Source organism: Leptopilina heterotoma, unplaced genomic scaffold, assembly GCF_015476425.1.
Source record: "Leptopilina heterotoma isolate Lh14 unplaced genomic scaffold, ASM1547642v1 Lhet_251, whole genome shotgun sequence".
NCBI lineage: Eukaryota > Metazoa > Arthropoda > Insecta > Hymenoptera > Figitidae > Leptopilina > Leptopilina heterotoma.
The window spans coordinates 1,312,805-1,332,111 of NW_025110965.1; the positions used below are offsets into that span (position 1 = coordinate 1,312,805).

General features: G+C 26.1%; 1 protein-coding gene across 1 annotated transcript; it reads right to left on the reverse strand.

The window, feature by feature from the left end:
* Positions 1-1,408: 1,408 nt before the first annotated feature.
* LOC122503268 lies at positions 1,409-14,313 on the reverse strand. Its single transcript, XM_043613743.1, has 9 exons — positions 14,291-14,313; positions 13,237-13,272; positions 12,593-12,748; positions 10,771-10,887; positions 9,001-9,045; positions 8,787-8,852; positions 6,866-7,079; positions 4,979-5,138; positions 1,409-1,584 (listed from the first exon to the last, which is right to left on the reverse strand). The coding sequence occupies exons 1-9, from the start codon at positions 14,311-14,313 to the stop codon at positions 1,526-1,528; spliced, it is 876 nt and encodes a 291-aa protein (XP_043469678.1). The 3' UTR covers positions 1,409-1,525.
* Positions 14,314-19,307: the final 4,994 nt, after the last annotated feature.

The following is a 19,307-nucleotide window of genomic DNA, read 5'->3' on the forward strand; positions in this document are numbered from 1 at the left end:
CTAATTATGGGACTGAAAGGATTAAAATTATCGTTACCAACTTGTAGAGCATTAAAAAACGCTTCGATTGACCTACTTTTGAACCTAATTCGATAATTAATTTCGAAATTATTGGTATTTTAAAAACCAAAAATTGTAGAAAAAGACATCTTCTCAACCTTTTTGTTTGAAAATTTTTGTTTAACTATTAAACTATTATAACTATCTTGTAGGGTATTTAAAAATACATTTATTGACCCAAAATTCAATCACTTTTACCATATTTATGAAAAGTTATTCATATATTTCTGTTATTATTACCTCTATGAGGAAGCAAAGTGTTCATGAAATGAGCACCAAAATTATAAAAAAATATACAACTTGGCAGCGGTTTTAAACTTTTAAGGGCTACTCTAGTTTACAATACTCTGCACTTATAACCACGCTTTTTCAAATGTAATTACCCAGATAACAATTGTGGGTGCATATTGCCTTCAAAGAAGACTCATAACGTGCATCTTGCCCTCACATGATGAGTGCATATATGCATACGGATGTGTCCTCCATGGAGGTGCATATGCCTCACATATTATGCGAGTTCATTAACGTGAGGGGAAATGAGGGCATGGGAAAAGCATATATTGAGAGCTAACCCCCACAGCACAAAAATCTTCCTGAAATTGTATTAAAAATTTTCTTGACATTTTTGGAGTATTTAAATGCAAAGTTTAGTGAAAATTGAGTAAACATTTAAATGTCCCGATTAAAAAAATGTTTAGGCACGTTTCACGTTAAACATTTATTTAAAGCAAACATTTGAATATTTACAAAATTTTGACAAAACTTCACATTTAAATATTCAAAAAATTGCAAGAAAATTTTTAATACAATTTCAGGAAATTTTTTATATTCCAAAACAACTGAAATTTTAAAAAGTGAGAGCAAAAAAAGGAATAATAATGAAGATGAAAACAATTTAAACATGTTTAAAATATTTAAATAACTTTTATTATAAAGATTAAAATTGTTAATTTTGTAAAATTATTGTCTTCGTCATAAGACGAAGCAATATCTTTGGATATAACTTTATCGAAAACTCTTCAATAATATATGTACATTAAAAAATAAAAACTTGAAATATTTTAAGAATATTTCGATTAAGTTTTTTGAAAAAAATTAGTTCTACAGAATTTTTAATTAAATATCTAAAAAATTCAGATTTTCAAAGATTTTAATTTGAAACCTTTGGAAAATTCAATTATTTCTAAAAAAATTGCAATTATTAGTGACTTTTCGAAAATTCAATTATTATCTAATACTTTAACTGAAATTAATTTTTAAATCAATTTTTATTAGAAAATTTTACGAGAATTCAATTATTTAAATACAAAGAAAGATAATTTATTGAAGAATTGAATGTTTCTTAAAATTTAATTCTTATAAAGAATTTCCTCCAACAAATTTTCATCACTGTCAAGTGGTGTTTGATTCTTCTTCAGTGTGTTTCTGTACCGCTGTTTGGTAATCCTGAGCACTTCCAACATTTCTATTTTGAATTCAGTTTTATTGGAGGGTCCCACGAAGCAATGACATTTTTTGCAGATTCTAAAAAAAAGATTAATTTAAAATATGATTGCTTAAAAATTAAATATACTATTTTTATTGAAATGTAACGATTAAAGAGGAGAAACCAAAAACTATTGCCAGACGATGAAAATCTATTTCAGATTCAAAATTTAAACAATTCACTTATTAAATAATTAAATAATTACTTTCAACAATTTTGATAAAATTCTGAATAAGATTTTCAATACAATTTTAATTAAATTCTTTAAAAAGAATTTAATTTTTAAAAAATTATACTATTTATGAAAATAAATAAATTTTTGTAGAATTTTAATTGAACATTTCGAAAGTAATTAAACAGAGTTGCCACAAACATTTAATTTTGTTTCTCCCTGATTTCCAGACAAAATTTTGACTCTTTTCATGACCCTAAAGATAATATTCTGATTCACTCTAAAAATTATTTGATACTCAAAAAATATTCTATTTCATTTATTTACGAATTTCTTTAATTGAAAAATTATTCGTAAACATCAATAACTTTATTTTTATATTGAAATATTTAATCATTATTATTTTTTCATAATTTTTAAAAAAAATTTTAATCATTATTTTTCCATGGCAATTAAGATTTTCAAAAATTCAAATTTAAACCTTTTTGAAATCCAAAAACTTATAAGAATATTAATATAAAACATTAAGATAAGTCGATAGTCGAAGACTCGTAGTGATTGCTTTCTTCAAGTTTTGTAATAATTAAAAATAATTGAGTGATAAAATGATTATTTTATACTATTTTTTTTTTATTTTTTTTTATTTTTTTTTATTTTTTTTTTTATTTTTTTTTTTATTTTTTTTTATTTTTTTTTTGTTTTACTATTTTTTTTTTACTATTATTTTATATGAATATTGTTACTTTGAAAATTTTCAAATTTATTTGTTTTCAATTAAAATTTTATGAAATTTCGATTATTTGGAAATTCTTCAATTATAAATAAACATTAAAAAAAATTAAAACTTGAAACAATTTTAAAATATTTCGATTAAGTAAGAATCCGACAAACAATCGGAACAAAAGTTAGTTCAATGTCACAATTTAGTATTTAAAAAAAAGTCAAATTAAATTGTAAATTCCTTTTGGTAGAAGCGTAAGGAATTTAATTTTCTACATTTTGAACATTTCAAAGTTATATTTGATTAAAAATTATAATTTTTTTGTCAATAATAAATGATACAAGTAATTGTGGTTGTCTTTTTCTTTTAAATTACGAAAATAGGACATTGGACTAACTTTTGATTTGACTGTCCGTCAGATTCTTTCTTAAGTTTTTTGAAAAAAATTAGTTCTACAGAATGTTTAATTAAATGTCTAAAAAATTCAGATTTTCAAAGATTTTAATTAAAAAACCTTTTCAAAATTCAATTATTTCTAAAAATTGCAATTATTAGTAAATTCTCCAAAATTCAATTATTATCTGAAACTTTAACTGAAATTAATTTTTAAATCAATTTTTATTAGAAAATTTTACGAGAATTCAATTATTTAAATACAAACAAAGATTATTTATTGAAGAATTGAATGTTTCTTAAAATTTAATTCTTACATATACATAATTATATTAACAAATTTTCAAATAATTGAATTCTTTCGACGAATTTTAATAAAATTTCTAAGAACAATTACATTTTTCGAGGAATTCCATTATAATTGTTTAAAAAATTATTGAAATTCTGCAATGAGTTTTATTACTTGTGAAAATAATTAAATTATTGCAAAGAATTTTATAAAAATGTTTTAAACAATAGATTTTTTCCGAAAAAATTTATGCAAATTCTATTTTTAATAATTGAATTTATGTAAATTTTTTACTTCCTAATAATTGAATGTTTGTGAAGAATTTTATAAAAACTTTTGTTTAATAATGCAATTCTTTTGGGAAATTTTACTAAAATAATAGACTATTGAAAACCATTGAAAAAAGAAATTTTCTTTAAAATAATTGAAATTCTGCAATGAGTTTTATTATTTATGTAAATAATTGAATTATTGCGAAGAATTTTATAAAAATGTTCCAAACAATAGATTTTTTAGGAAAAAATTTATACAAATTCTATTTTTAATAATTTAATTCCAGTGAAATTTTCATTATTTTAGAAAATAATTGAATATTCGCACAGAATTTTGTCAAAATTGTTTTTTAATAATTGAATTCTTTTGGGAATTTCTATTTAAATAATTAATATACAAATTATTGTACTAAGAAAATTTTTTGAAAATAATTGAAATTTTGCTATGAATTTTATTAAAACGTTTAAAAATAATCAAATTTTATTACTTTTGAAAATAATTGAATTACTGTGAAGAATTTAATGCCAAATTTTAAAAGAATTGATTTTTTCGAAAAAATTTATGCAAATTCTATTTTAAATAAATAAATTCATGTAAAGTTTTTTTTCGAAATAAGTGAATGTTTGTGTAGAATTTTATAAAAACTTTCGTTTAATAATTCAATTCTTTTGGGACATTTTATTTAAATAGTAGAATCTCAGTAATAAGGGGTGAATTAAAGTGGATTGATACTTTTATGCCCTTAAATTCCAAACCAATTCCGTTTTTGTCCGCAATTGTAATGAATGTCATTTCTATTGTTAAGTTGATAATTTCTATCCAATTCAATTCTCTGTAACCACGTGACCAGAGTCTGAATTCACTTTAATGCCGTTTAAGGGAATCATTTGTTGTGGAGTTAATGCCTTTTAATTAACATTGAATTCTTTAAAGGGCATTAAAGGGGTTTCAAATTTTGGTCACGTGGTTACAGAGAATTGAATTGGATAGAAATTATCAATTTAACAATAGAAAAGGAATTCATTAAGATTACGGACAAAAACGGAATTGGTTTAGAATTTAAGAGCATAAAAGTGCCAATCCACTTTAATTCACCCCTTATTACTAGGATATTGAAAACCTTTTAAAAAGGAAATTTTTTGAAAATAATTAAAATTTTGTCATGATTTTTATGGAAATTTTTGAAAATATTTAAGTTTTTGTAATGAATACTACTATTTATGAAAATAATTGAATTTGGCAATGAATTTTATTAAAATTCCTGAAAATAATTGAATTTTGTCGAAGAATTTTGCTATTTTATTTATAAAGATAATTGAAATATTGACCACAATTTTTATGATTTTCTTTAAACCTAATTAAATTTCTGCGAAGAATTTTATTAATTTTTAAAATAATTGAATTCTTGTGATGAATATTGTTATTTATGAAAATAATTGAATTTTGCAATGAATTTTATAAAAATTGTTTTTAAATAATTGAATTCTTCTAGGAAAATTTTCATTGAAACAGGAGATACTAAAAATAATTGAATTTTATAAATTTTTTGAAAAAAATGTCTTCTTTCAAGAAGATATCTCTTACCGTATAAAAGATTGGAAATCTTTGTATCTCCAAACTTTTCGGTGTTGGAGCTTCCTGGCCACGAAAATTGAGTCACCAAATTATCTGTCATTAATTGTTTTAAACTGTAGTTTAAAAACTCCCTCAATTTGGATCCGCCTATTTGTATAAGATGATTGTGCTGAAATAATAAACATGTTAATTTTTTATTCTTAAGAATTACGTTAATAAATAGTAAAAAATAATTTAAAAGAATTATAATGGGTCAAACCATTTTATTTCGCCTAATGTATTTTTGATCTTTATAAAAAATTTCAATATTTCGGGAAAATATTCTTATATGTTTTGGGATTACGAAATGCACAATGATTTGTAAAAAATAATTTCATTTCATATAAAAAAAGATATTATAAATTGAGAGTACATGAAAAAAGGTTACATTGACAGGCATTACAAAATATTTTAAAAAGGTGTAATCTCTTTAAGAAATATAAAAAAAGCGATTGATATTTATTTTTCAAGACTTAATTTGTGATTTGAACTTAATAAAAGTATCAAATAATTTATAATAAACTGTAAAATATGTTATTTAAGTTTCTGTATGAAATGTCAAAAATCGATCATATTTAACAATTTTTTTTGACAAAGTAATTTAATTTTCGTAAATCAGAATTATTTAAATAATAAGTATTTTAAATACACTTTAATATTATTTAAATACTTTTTTGATTATCAACTGAGAAATATATAGAAATTTACCTTAAATATTAACCATTCTTCATTTTATCGGGATTTTGAATGTTTGTAACTTCGTTGGAGAAAACCCGATTTATGCCAAATTTTTTGAGCATGTTGATTGAAGCAATATCTTCCTGCTACTAAAATTTCGCGATGGGTTTTGCACTAGTTTTCAAAAGAAATTGATTTAAAAAAGTGTTTATTTTGAAGGTTATTGACAAGTATTATAGCTGACTTGAAGTTGGTTTGTTTTAAACTGACTTTAAAAAAATCGTTTTATTTTGAATTTGACTTTTATTGCAAGTAGCAAACCAACTTCAAGTTAGTTATAATACTTGTCTGTAACCTTTAAAATACACAATTTTTTTAAATCAATTTCTTTTGAAAACTAGTGCAAAACCCATCGCGAAATTTTAGTAGCAGGAAGATATTGCTTTAATCAACATGCTCCAAAAATTTGGCATAAATCGGGTTTTCTCCAACGAAGTTACAAACATTCAAAATCCCGATAAAAGGAAGAATGGTTCATTTTTAAGGTAAATTTTTTTATATTTCTGAGTTGATAATCAAAAAAGTATTTAAATAATAATAAAGTGTATTTAAAATACTTATTATTTAAATAATTCTGATTTACGAAAATTAAATTACTTTGTCAAAAAAAATTGTTAAATATGATCGATTTTTGACATTTCATACAGAAACTTAAATAACATATTTTACAGTTTATTATAAATTATTTGATACTTTTATTAAGTTCAAATCACAAATTAAGTCTTTAAAAATAAATATCAATCGCTTTTTTTATATTTCTTAAAAAAAAAGAGATAATACTCAATCTTAAAGAGTATTAAAAGAGTATTAAATAATCTTAAAGAGATTACTCCTTTTTTAAATATTTTGTAATGCCTGTCAATGTAACCTTTTTTCATGTACTCTCAATTTATAATATATTTTTTTATATGAAATGAAATTATTTTTTACAAATCATTGTGCATTTCGTAATCCCAAAACATATAAGAATATTTTCCCGAAACATTGAAATTTTTTATAAAGATCAAAAATACATTAGGTGAAATAAAATGGTTTGACCCTAATAGCAAAATGTAATTTACGCATATAATATGTATTTTTAAGAAATAAGAAAAAAATTCAAAAGGTTACAAAATTTACCATGTGCAGAATTTTATCTTCATTATTTGCTGAAGAAAAATCATAGAATTCTTCAATAGTTTTGAAGGGAAACCCTTGTAGCGGCTGATAGAGATTGTTTTTCAATGAAGTATTTTGTTCAACGCTATTCCTCAATGCTTCCATGAGTTCCGCATTTTGAGCCAAAATTTTTTCATTTTGCTCCCAAAGCAACTTGCTTTGATTTTCCAAAGAACTGCAATCATAAACATACATTAAAAACTGTCCGCTTCCTTTTTGTTAGTTCTTTGTGATAAAAAGTCTTTGGACCATTACTAAATTTTGTAAATAGGTAAGATCTTACTCTAAACGATACAAAATGGTTTCAAATTTGTCATTTACATGATTTGCAGTGATGATTGCAATATCATTTGCAAGATCATTTGCGACAATAATGGGTGGGTTGATGATAGAATCGTGGGTCTCTCTTTGTGTTAAAGAGTCGTCAGTGTCTTTAGTAGAATTCATAATACTATAGAAATGAAAATAGATTTAGAAAATTAGAAACACTGTTAGGACTTATAATTTTTTATTTTGAGTAATAAAAATGAGACATTCCATTATATTTCGACTAAAGTCGTCGCCGACTAATTTTAAAAAATTGACAGAAACAATTAATTATAAGAAACATTAAATGAAAAATGATTTTAAAGTTCACCTGTCAAATAACCTCATTTTGCAAATTTCATCCACTAAATGTGAGAAAGAGAAGTCATCAAATTGAATAAAACCTTTGCAAATATAAAGTTCCTGTGATTAATATTTACTTTTTCTTACCACTTTTTTCCTGTTTCTTTATAAACGTGAATGAACAGGCAATTAAAATTGACACTTTGCTTATTTTCACGATTTTTGAATGTAAATCATTTTCTTGGAGAAAAATGAAAAATTATAAAAATTTAGACAATATCAAATTGATCACTAAATACAGACACTGGAAAAAATTCACCTTGGTCCCGAAGTCACTTTTCGAGAAATTGATTTTTAAACTTTACACTATCTTTATTAGCTTAATACATGTGATTTGTTTAAAACTGAAGTTGGTTCAAAATGATTAACCAAGAAAACTTAACTTCGTCCTTTAAAAGTCACATGTATTAACCTGATAAAAAAAGTGTAAAGTTTAAAAATCATTTTCTCGAAAAGTAGCTTCGGGACCAAGACGAATTTTTTCCAGTGTCTGTATTTAGTGATCAATTTGATATTGCCCAAATTTTTATAATTTTTCATTTTTCTCCAAGAAAATTATTTACATTCAAAAATCGTGAAAATAAGCAAAGTAACAATTTTATTTGCCTGTTCATTCACGTTTATAAAGAAACAGGAAAAACGTGCTAAGAAAAACAAAATATTAATCACAGGAACTTTATATTTGCAAAGGTTTTATTCAATTTAATGACTTCTCTTTCTCACATTTAGTGGATGAAATTTGCAAAATGAGGTTATTTGACAGGTGAACTTTAAAATCATTTTTCATTTAATATTTCTTATAATTAATTGTTTCTGTCAATTTATAATAATGAATTAATTCATACTTAATAAATTCTAATAATTGTTTTACATTTTCATAGTAAATTATGATTTCTTTAATATTTTTTAATAGAGGAAAAAGTGCCAATTTTTGAGATCTTATATACTTTAGATGCTTATTTTATACTAAATATTAAAAATATTAAAAAAAATTTTTTTTGTTCAGTGATCCTAATACCTTTAAAATTATTCCTGCCAAATATTACAATTTTTTAAAATTAGTCGTCAACTAATATAATATATAAATATAATGGAATGACTTAGATAAGAACTCTTAAAATACTATTAAATCATTTACTTAGTCAGTCTAAAAATTAGAAAAAATTTTGATATTAAATTTAGGGGTAAATAAAAAATAATCTTCATTACTTACGGCTGTCCACTACTTTCAAATGCATTCAAAAAGGAAGACGTCTCTGTGTTTATTTCTCGGTGGATCCTAAACAAAAAGAAAAGAAATATAATGTTAGCGTGAATCAAATATAATTACCAAGAGGCCAGAGTATTCTCTAATTAATAAGAATCTTAATAATCTAGAAAAAAATTTTGATAAAAATTTACTATATCGAAATATAAATTTTACTCACGGCTGATGATCTATTGCAGATTTCTTGCTCGGTTTTGAATTTGTCCTATAGAAATAGAAAATAAATATAATTAATACATCAAGGAAGTAATTTCTGTTCATTACAGAGCAGTCTCATATCGATATCGAGATGTATATATTAAAATTTTTAGAAACATTTTTAAAAATTTACGGACTTAATACGGATTTTACGAACCAAAAATGAAAAATTACTGACAAAAATATAACTTGCCCGAGACAAGTAAGAGAAAATTTTACTTAAAACTATAAATTCAATTTTTCATAACTATAAAACATGAAGATATCGATAACACCGAGTCTTTGACTCGGAGTTATCGATTTATTCCTGTTTAATAATAATTAAAGATGACCGAGTGATAAAATAATTATCGATTCAATTATAATTTTCAAGAATTTTTAACTAAAATCCTTCTTTAAATCGATTGTTTTTAATAATTTTCAAAAAAGTTCTTTGACGATTTTCAAATCCACTTGTTTACAATATTTAATTTTACGAAATTTTAATTATTAGAAAATTCTTCAATAAAAATATATTAGAAAATAAAAACTTGAAATAGTATTTAATACAAAAAATTCAATTAAACTTTTTCAAAGAAATTAATCAATTCTCCAAAATTCAATTATTATCTGAAACTTTAACTGAAACTAATTTTTGAATCAATTTTTATCAGAAAATTGTATTAGAATTCAATTATTTAAATACAAAAATAAATAATTTATTAATAATTGAATGTTTCTTAAAATTCAATTCCCATAAAGAATTTTATCAACCAATTTTCAAATAATTGAATTCTATCAACGAATTTTAATAAGAAATTTTAAGAATAATTTCATTTTTCGAGAAATTTGATTAAAATTGAATGAAAAGTAATTGAAATACTGCGGTGAGTTTTATTAATTGTGAAAATAATTGAATCCCTAAGAAGAATTTTATTACTTTTGAACAATATTTAATTTTTGCGAAGAATATTATTACTCTTGAAAATAATTGAATTTCTGCAATAATTTGTAATTTTTCCAAAATTAAATTTTGTTTTTCGTGTTTTTAACTAAACATCTTCTATAAATCCACTCAATTATTTAAATATAAAAAAGAAGCACCCGGAGAAGGAGTAGAAGTACTCTGGTTCACTTCTGACACCAGATTATCATTCTTTTCTCCATGACCTCTAAAAAAAAGAAAGGAAATAGAATGTTAACGTTAATTAATTATCGTTACCAAAACTCATAAATAAGCTCTAAAGCAAATTTGTTAAAAGTTTTATTTGAGAAAATTTAAATTAGCAATATAAACTTAAAACTTGACAGAAAACTTAATTATTTAAATTTGTTAAATATCAATTTATGTAAAATATCTTTTTGTAGAATTTTTATTTAGTAAAGTGCCAATTAAATAGAATCTTAATATTTCAGAAAAAAGTTTTCGATAAAAATTAGTTTATCAAAATATACATTTTTTCGTAAACAAATCGGTAATTATCAAGAAAATTGTGACTGGTGAATTCCAAAATTTGCACCGAAAAGTTTTCGTAAAATTGAATTTCTAGAAAATTTATGTTCAGAAGAATAGAAGATTAAAATTCTAATAAAATGAAACTTTTAACAACTTTGCTGTTATTTATTTATTTATTCATTTCAATATAGTTCTTTACCAAAAATTCTCAAATAAGGATTAAGGAATTTATATGAAAACTTGTGGGAAAATTCATATCATAATTTAAAAAGTTTTTAAATTGTTATTTTTACTTACGGCTGAGAGATTTTTGTATCTTTATTTATTACAGGTTTTCCTGATTTAATATTGCTTTTGGACAGAGAACGTTGATTTGGTGATGCACATTGTTGGCTACTGTTTTTTGGCTTTATCCTATAGAAGTGCAAAATAAATATAAATTATACATTAATCAAGAAATGTCTGTCCAACACAATAATTAAATTTTACGAATTAAAGAAACTAGATTTAGGTGATTCACAAAAAATTTGATTCAGTATTTCCCTAACTTTTTCTTTCATTTCCATCAAAAATATTTAGGGGAGAGTAGGCTACATTGAACCAGCGTCAACAGTGAACCACTTCAATTTTCTGAGAAATGACTGAGTGAAATTTTTTCTTATTTAATATATAAGTTAGTTTTACTGAAACAAACTATGTCCAAAAATTTCGGGCACGTAGGTTTATTATTTACAAAGAAAAACTAAAAAAAAACTGTTTTTCACGTACAAAACAAAAAATTTGGTGGAATTATAATGACGTTTTTTTATTGAAATAGGAAGTTTTAAAAATTAGTAAACTTGAGATTTATTTCGCTTAGGGTGTCAACTTCAATATTCCGATGTGATAAAGAACTTTAAATCTTACACAAATTTATTATAAACAATTTTTGTTGTGAATGTCATGTGAATACAGTGAGTGCGGCATCATTGAACCACCCGAAAAAGCAAAGAATTTTCAATTTTAAGAGTTGTAAAATTGTCTGCTCTACTAATTAGTAAGAAAAATACTGGAAGACATGCTTTCATCACAATTGTGAACGAGATAAACTCAAACTGTCACTTTACCTACCTAACCTGACATTAAAATACATTAATCTCCTATATTAACAAGTAATAACAATTAAATAACAATTTTCTATTTTTTTCAGTGGAAAATAAGATTTTTTACAATGTGTAAGTGGAAATATTATTTTTGAAGTAAATTGTAGTGTTTTATTAGAGGTGGTTCAATGTAGACACAGATCCTTCAAAATAAGAAAAGTGTAACTTGTTAGAAAAAAATTAAATTTAATTATTTAAGCATAATAATTTGTGTTTGTAACGTGTGTATTAACTAAAGGAGTACTTAAGCTTAATTTTGATACAAAAACCTGATCGAAATTAGTAAAATTTTATTAGTTCTTGGACTTTATAAAATACCCGGTTCAATGTAGCCTACCCTCCCCTACTCTGTTTTTTATCCTGGTATTAACTTCAAATCTGATTATTTCTGAAATTCAATTATTTTACAAATTTTTAGTTTGAATTCTTCAAAAATACAATTATATTAAAACATAATTTAGATTCTTTCTAGAAATTACAAAATCTAATTATTCCTAAAAATTCATATTATAACGCTTCTAATATTCAATTATTACGTAAAATTTTATCTGAAATTCATTTTTAAATTAATTTTTGTTAGAAATTTCTACTAGAATTCAATTATTTAAATACAAAAACAAATAATTAATTGAATAATTTTATTGTATCTCAAAATTGAATTGTTTTGTATTTGTTTCTGTCAAATTAATATTCTAAACATTAAATTTGACTCACGGTTGAGAATCTATTGTTGCTTTCGTTTTTACGGGATTCGTAGATGGACTCTTGAAAATAATTGAATTTCTGCAATAATTTGTAATTTTTCCAAAATTGAATTTTGTTTTTCGTGTTTTTAACTAAACATCTTCTATAAATCCACTCAATTATTTAAATATAAAAACAAATAATTAATTGAATAATTTGATTGTATCTCAAAATTGAATTGTTTTGTATTTGTTTCTGTCAAATTAATATTCTAAACATTAAATTTGACTCACGGTTGAGAATCTTTTGTTGCATTCGTTTTTACAGGATTCGTAGATGGAATTGTGACAACATTTTTATTTTCTCCAAACGAAGTACTCGAAGTAGGAGTGGAAGTACTCTGGTTCACTTCTGATAACAGATTATTATTATTCTTTTCTTCATGGCCCCTAAAAAAAGAAAGGAAATAGAATGTAAACGTTAATTAATTATCGTTACCAAAACTCATAAATAAGCTCTAAATCAAATTTGTTAAAAGTTTTACTTGAAAAAATTTAAATCAACAGTCTAAACTTTAATTTGACAGAAAATTTATTTGATCCAATATCAATTTATGTGAAATGCCTTTTTTAGAATTTTAATTTAGTAGAATGGAAATTAAATAGAATCTTAATATACCAGAAAAAGTTTTCGATAACAATTTACTTTATCAAATTTGCCAGAAATACTTAAGCATAAATTTTATAACTGACAAATCGTTAATTATCAAGAGAATTGTCAGGGTTGCCACGAAAATTTAATTTTGTTTTTCTCTGACTTTTCCCTGACCCTGAAAAATATACCGATTTACTCCAAAAATTATTAGATACTCAAAAGATGTGTTCTATTACATTTATATTTACGAATTTCTTTAAGTGTAAAATTATTACAAATATACCTTGAAAGAAAATTTTCCACGGTCGGAGGAATTGAACTCGGGTTGCACGCACCAGAAGCCGTCACGCTACCACTATGCCATCCTAGCCTCAATGGACAGTTTTCAAAAACTGATATTTAAGTTGCATATACATTTGAAGAAAAATATTTTCTTGGATCAAGAACACCGGCATTGTGTTAAGTAAAAAAAAGTTTCAAAGCAAATAAATAAAATGATTCGATTCAAGAAACATGAATTCTCCACACAATACTTTATTATTTCGCTTAAGAACATGATATTCTAGATTCAATACTTTTTGGTACTTCGGAAAAGTAAAATATTTGGTTGAAATAATTACATATTGAGTTCTGACAAATACTAAATTGTTAATTCAAGAATTCTGTTCAATGCTAATAATTACTTGACACAAGAAAATGAATTTCTTTCTTCAAATAAATATGGGATTAATTGAATGTAATTTTTAATCAACTTGAAACAAATATTTACTTATATTAACCTTCGTATTTTCTTGAATCAGGATTATATGAGCGTTGAATTAAGTAAAAACTTTTTTAAAGGAAACAAAAGAATGATTTAATTCAAGATCTTACACTTAATTGAATTGAATAAATAAAATATTTTATTCCAGAAAATATAACATTCTCGCAAGAAATTAATGATTTTGAAACATGAGAATATAGAAATGCTTCAAGTAAAAGAAATGCTTGTAATGATTTTCTCTTTTATTTTATTAAACAGGGAAAATCATAAATTAAATTTAGTTCCTTATTTTCAATAATTTCCAATTTACTTGATTAAAAATTTAATATTCAATAAATAAATAACAATAAAAAAGATTCCAAAAAAGATAAACCACACAATAAAAATAATTTGAGGTCAAACAAAAATCATATGCCAAATATGTAAATATAATTTCTCGAGGTTTATTTATATTGATAAATTATTAATTTTAGTGGTACCACTTAACAGTATTCAATATACACACATACACATTGATAAATTTCTTTAAAATACACAAGTACAATAAATAAAATAACTGCGAATAGATTAATACTTGATATAAAAAATGTCAAACATAGTTATAAATTAATACGCATAAATGCAATTCCATTAAAATAATGTCAAAATTATTTTGTCACATAAAGGATTATAATCGAATATAACAATTAGATCCAAGTCAAATCAGTACATTAATATAAGAAATGTTTAATACGAATCAAAAGATCATTAAAAATTTGTCAAAGAAAATGCTCCAGATCACTCACAATCAATTTGCTTAAACAGTACTTAGCTGAACGGAATTGGAGGAGTTGAGGCGTCGGTCCCTTCAATTTGGCGGGGGATCGTCGGTATGAAACTCTCGGACAATTGTCTGATTTCGAATTCTGTTTTATATTTTGGCCAATAATTTATCTCGAACTTAGCTTCAATTTTGCGATCAAATCCTCACGTCCAATTTCCATCCCCAAAGCAACTTCAAGATCCGCCCACAAAAATCGCCACACTAAATAATAATTTTACATTTTTCAGCAATTTTAACAAACAACTTCACAATTCGATAAAAAATAAACACAAAAAATGAATTTACGAAACACTATTATTTTATATTTATGAAAAACAATGCATGAATTTTACCTCTCAGTGTCCTCGGCCGGCACTTTGACGCGTGGCGCGGATCGGTCCGTCGATCTGGAGCTACGATGACAAATTAAAAAGTCATACGCAAATTTTCCAGAATCAACGGTCGTTTTCCGAAAACCAGCGTCTCTCCCACCGACTCGAGGATCACGTGAGATACCCCTGCATGTTTTCTTTCCAAAATACATTGCCCTAAGGATGGAAACAAGCCGCGAGACTTCTTATTTAAATTTCTCCCTTTGCCATAGAGAAAAGACCGTCTCATGCTTAGATTAATTAATATTTCTTTGAAACAAAATAAATTTTAATTGAGTTGAAACAATTATTAACTTGTATTAATCTTCCCATTTTCTTGGCTCAAGACTATGGGTGTTGGATAAAATAAATAGTTGCTTTAAAGGAAATAAAAAAATTATTTGACTCAAGATACCAAATGACTGAAGGTAAATTACTTGACGTGAAAACATGATATTCTTGATTCAATACTTTTTCGAGACTTGGCGCATGTAAAACAGTTCGTTTGAAACAGTAAGATATTTACTTATGTCAAACCCATATTTTCTTATTTCAATAACTTTGATCAATGCTCAAAATTACTTGACACAAGAAAATAAATTTCTTCCAATAAGAAAATATGGGTTTGTTTCAAATAAATCAGGTCAAGAAAATGCATTTACTTGATTCAATGAACTTTTTTTTTCAGTGTACGAATCCAATATTTCAATTTAAAGGAAAAATGATTGGTGAAATTAAATTCACACAAATCCACTTATCCTCTAATACTTCGGTTTCATATCCTTCTCTGCTGCTCCATTGGGGCATTCGGTACACTTTTTTTTTAATTAAATGCAAAGGGATTAACTCGAATCTTTTCGATAAATTGGAGCAATAATAGACACCTATCGTATCCGATGGTACTCCGATATTGTACACAGACTCGAATGTACGAAAGTTTTGAACAAGAAGAAAAAATTCTTCTTCAATTTCTAAAATATTTTTTATTAGACAAATTCTTGAGTCGATGAGAGCACAACAGTTGTCACGGAGATTCGTAAATAGAGTGAATTTGCCAATTTCCAATTTTCTATACTGACGAAAATGTCGATCTGCTGGTATATTTTCCGGCAAGGGCCCATCCGCATGAATAATTGAAGGTCGAATGATGATGGTATTATTGATGATGGTATTATTAACAGGCTCAATGGGAACATCATTCATTTCGCACAACCTTTTATATACTTGTTGAAGTGTAAGGTGCGGTTTCCTAATTAAATTTCGAAGCACTGGCAAATTATTTTCATAAGGGAAAGCACTGAAGGTTTCTGAAGGACCTAATTGCTCAACATCGTCTACTGCGTGCAGCAAACCATGCATATTATAAGATAAGAACTTCTCACCATACAATTGTATACTTAATGTGACAAAACTTCGTAACACTTCTCGGCAAAATTCGTACATTTCCCTCAAAGTTTCCTCAGAATTGAGGAGTCTCATCGAAGAATGAAGCATCATAAAATGGGAAAAATATTCTTCTTTGAAAACATGCTGCAGAACGGCTGGAGCAGTATATAGTAGCAGTTGCCTATATTCAGTGGCTTTGTAGCTTCCATAAAAGCTAATTTTTCGAGGTCTTCGATTAAATTCTGATGGGCAGTAGTCTGAGAGTTGTTCCATTCTAGAATCAATTATACTGATTTTCCTGACACTCAATTTTTGTTTTCCAAACTTTCCTTCTATTTTGCAGCAAAAATTTTTTTAGTGACACCCAAATATACCAAATGCATTGTTTCAAATGGAACACGGGTAATTAATCCCAAAACTTCTGATAAAGGACTCCTACCTTTATGATGTTCGTCGTCATTTGCAGTCTTATACTCATTATCTGTTCTTTCAATGTTCTCGATACTTGTATAAGTCATTGTTTCATCAACACGTTCACCTTCTACGTTACACTTTGAACAAGGAAATACAGAATTATGGCCAAAATGGTTTAAAGCAAACGCTCTTGCAGGAGCATCTGCAATGAAACATACAAAATTAACAGGAAGTAGTTGATTCCCTACACGAATGTCACCTTCTTCTCGGATTTCGCGAATCTCGGTCACGAACTTTTCATAAAAATCAAATGGATTCCTAGGTTTACTTTTTCCCTTATAAAGACCTGCAATTATAGGTTTCTTGTCCCCAATGTTTAGAATCCTATATTGATGTGGCCAAAATTGATCGAATCCCTTATTTACTTTCGCACCATCCGTGGAGAAGTCAATCTCGATAGTCTCAGGCATGTTCTCAATTGCAGGCAGACTTTCTAATTTTTTTTTCAACGTTGATTTGAGACCAAGATGTAAATATTCACCACCTGCTATCTGTTCAATTCGTCTGCTAGCAACGTCAGCAGGAGTGTGCAGTAATGTTCTGGAATCTTTTGGTAAGTAAATTAGAGCGAAAGGAGGATTTCTTAGTGTATTTAATATTATATTGATTTGTGAATGCTTTAGCCCTGCGGCAATAAATGCATTTTTTAATATTCTTTTTTTTACTTCTACTGGATCTTCAGGTTCTTCTTCTTCAAAATTTCCAAGTTCCTCCGGGTTTTCGTCGTCCATATCACCTTCATCCTCTCCAGAATCAAGTGAATCAACACTTCTGGCTTCATAAGAAGCCATTAAAATAGTTGGCTTCATAAGAATCCTCGTTTATATTAAATTCGTTGAAATCATCATGTGATAATCTTAAATCACCATATTCACAATTTTCAAGCTCAGGATGTACTTCATCATCACTCCTTTCCGATTCTGTATTTACTTGTCCAGCAATCCTTCCAGGAAATTCGGATAATCTCCTTCGCTTTTGTCTTGAACTAAGACTTAAAAAACTCTTGTGCTTCTCAGACATTTCCTACATCAGCTTACCTACAAAACCAATTCGTAAATGTAAATATCTCTTCATAATACGTAAAGAAGACAGTACACAGTACTGTCAGCAGATTTTTGAAAAAACAAAAAAATCACGACGGGGGTGATTATAGTTCACTGGAACGTCTGAAAAAATTGTAATAAGTGTGAAAGAAAAGAATAATTTTTTATCAAAAAATAACAATATGGAATGTAATAGTGTATGACGTCAATCTATTAATTAAGAGGTACAGTAGAACCCGGTTAATACGATTCTCTAGGGACCGCGCTAAGAATGAGTTTTATGCGGAAAACGTATTAGGCGGGAAATAAAATGATTTTTTAATTGCAGGGACCACCATAAATGAGAGTCTTAAAAGGGAAATCATATTAAACGGGATCGTATTAACCGGGTTCTACTGTAATAGGAATTATTTAATTCTTTCTTAATCAGTTTCAGCACGGAAGCCAAACAGTACACTTCATATTAATAAATTATATCTCTTTACTTTTATTTTAATTCATTGTATACAATTTATTGGATATCACGATATTATCTTTCTCACAATTTATTACCGATAGTTACATCTGTAGTTCACTCTGTAGTGATTTCGATGCTGATAAAAACCTTGATTTTTTTAGACGTTCTAGTGAGCCAAAATCACGCCCGCCGTGATTTTTCTGGTTTTTTTTAAATTGACAGGAATCAAAAAACACGTCAAAAAATGTCATAAAATTTTTTTTTCTTTTTTAGGTGTGCTGTCTTCTTATAACTATTTCTTTTAGAATTAAATCGTATTTCTCTGGCCTCCAATCGAATTCAAGGAAAAAGGCGCTTTAGTCGATTAATAATAGAAAAAAAGTCTTTCATTTAATTCAGTGTTGTCAAAAAAATTTTACTTAAGAAATCAAATTTTTCACTGATTTTTTTCTTTTCACTGATTTCTAAATTCAATTATTTTAAACTTGAATAATTTTGTAAAAAAAATATTTCATCACTTGTTTTTCCACGAGAAATAAAATTTTTAAAATTTCAATTAAAACCTTCTAAAATTTAATAATTTCTAAAAATTACAACTATACCTAATTCTTCCAAAATTTAATTACTTTCTACAATTTTTAGGGTTCCGTACACCATAGGTGTACTGACGGAACCCTTATGAAATCACTCGTGTGTCCGTCCCAGCTACGCAAAATGGGCTGTCCCCCCCCCCTTAACTTTTACAAATCTCAACCTAGTGAGCTGAAATTCGGTAGGGATCTTCAGTTTTAAGTGCAGATTACAGAAAAAATATAGCGAACCCAATTGACGGACATATTTGCGAACTAGGAGGGAAAGAAATTCAATTTTTTCGAAAAAATTGCAAAAAATGACCCTGTCCCCCCCCTTAACTTTTACAAATCTCAACATTATGAGCTAAAATTCGGTAGGGATCTTAAGTTTCAAGTGTAGATTACAGGAAAAATATAGCGAACTCGATTGACGGACATATTTGCGAACTAGGAGGGAAAGAAATTCAATTTTTTCGAAAAAATTGC

What these genes read in the sequence shown, in the direction of transcription:
- LOC122503268 (XM_043613743.1), bottom strand. Translation starts at nt 14,313, where the DNA reads ATGTTTGACATTTTTTATATCAA. An exon ending in GTGGAAAATTTTCTTTCAAG is followed by an intron (nt 12,749 to 13,236) that starts GTATATTTGTAA and finishes TTCTTTTTTTAG; the next exon opens with GGGCCATGAAGAAAAGAATA. An exon ending in TCTGCAATAGATCATCAGCC is followed by an intron (nt 8,853 to 9,000) that starts GTGAGTAAAATT and finishes CTTTTTGTTTAG; the next exon opens with GATCCACCGAGAAATAAACA.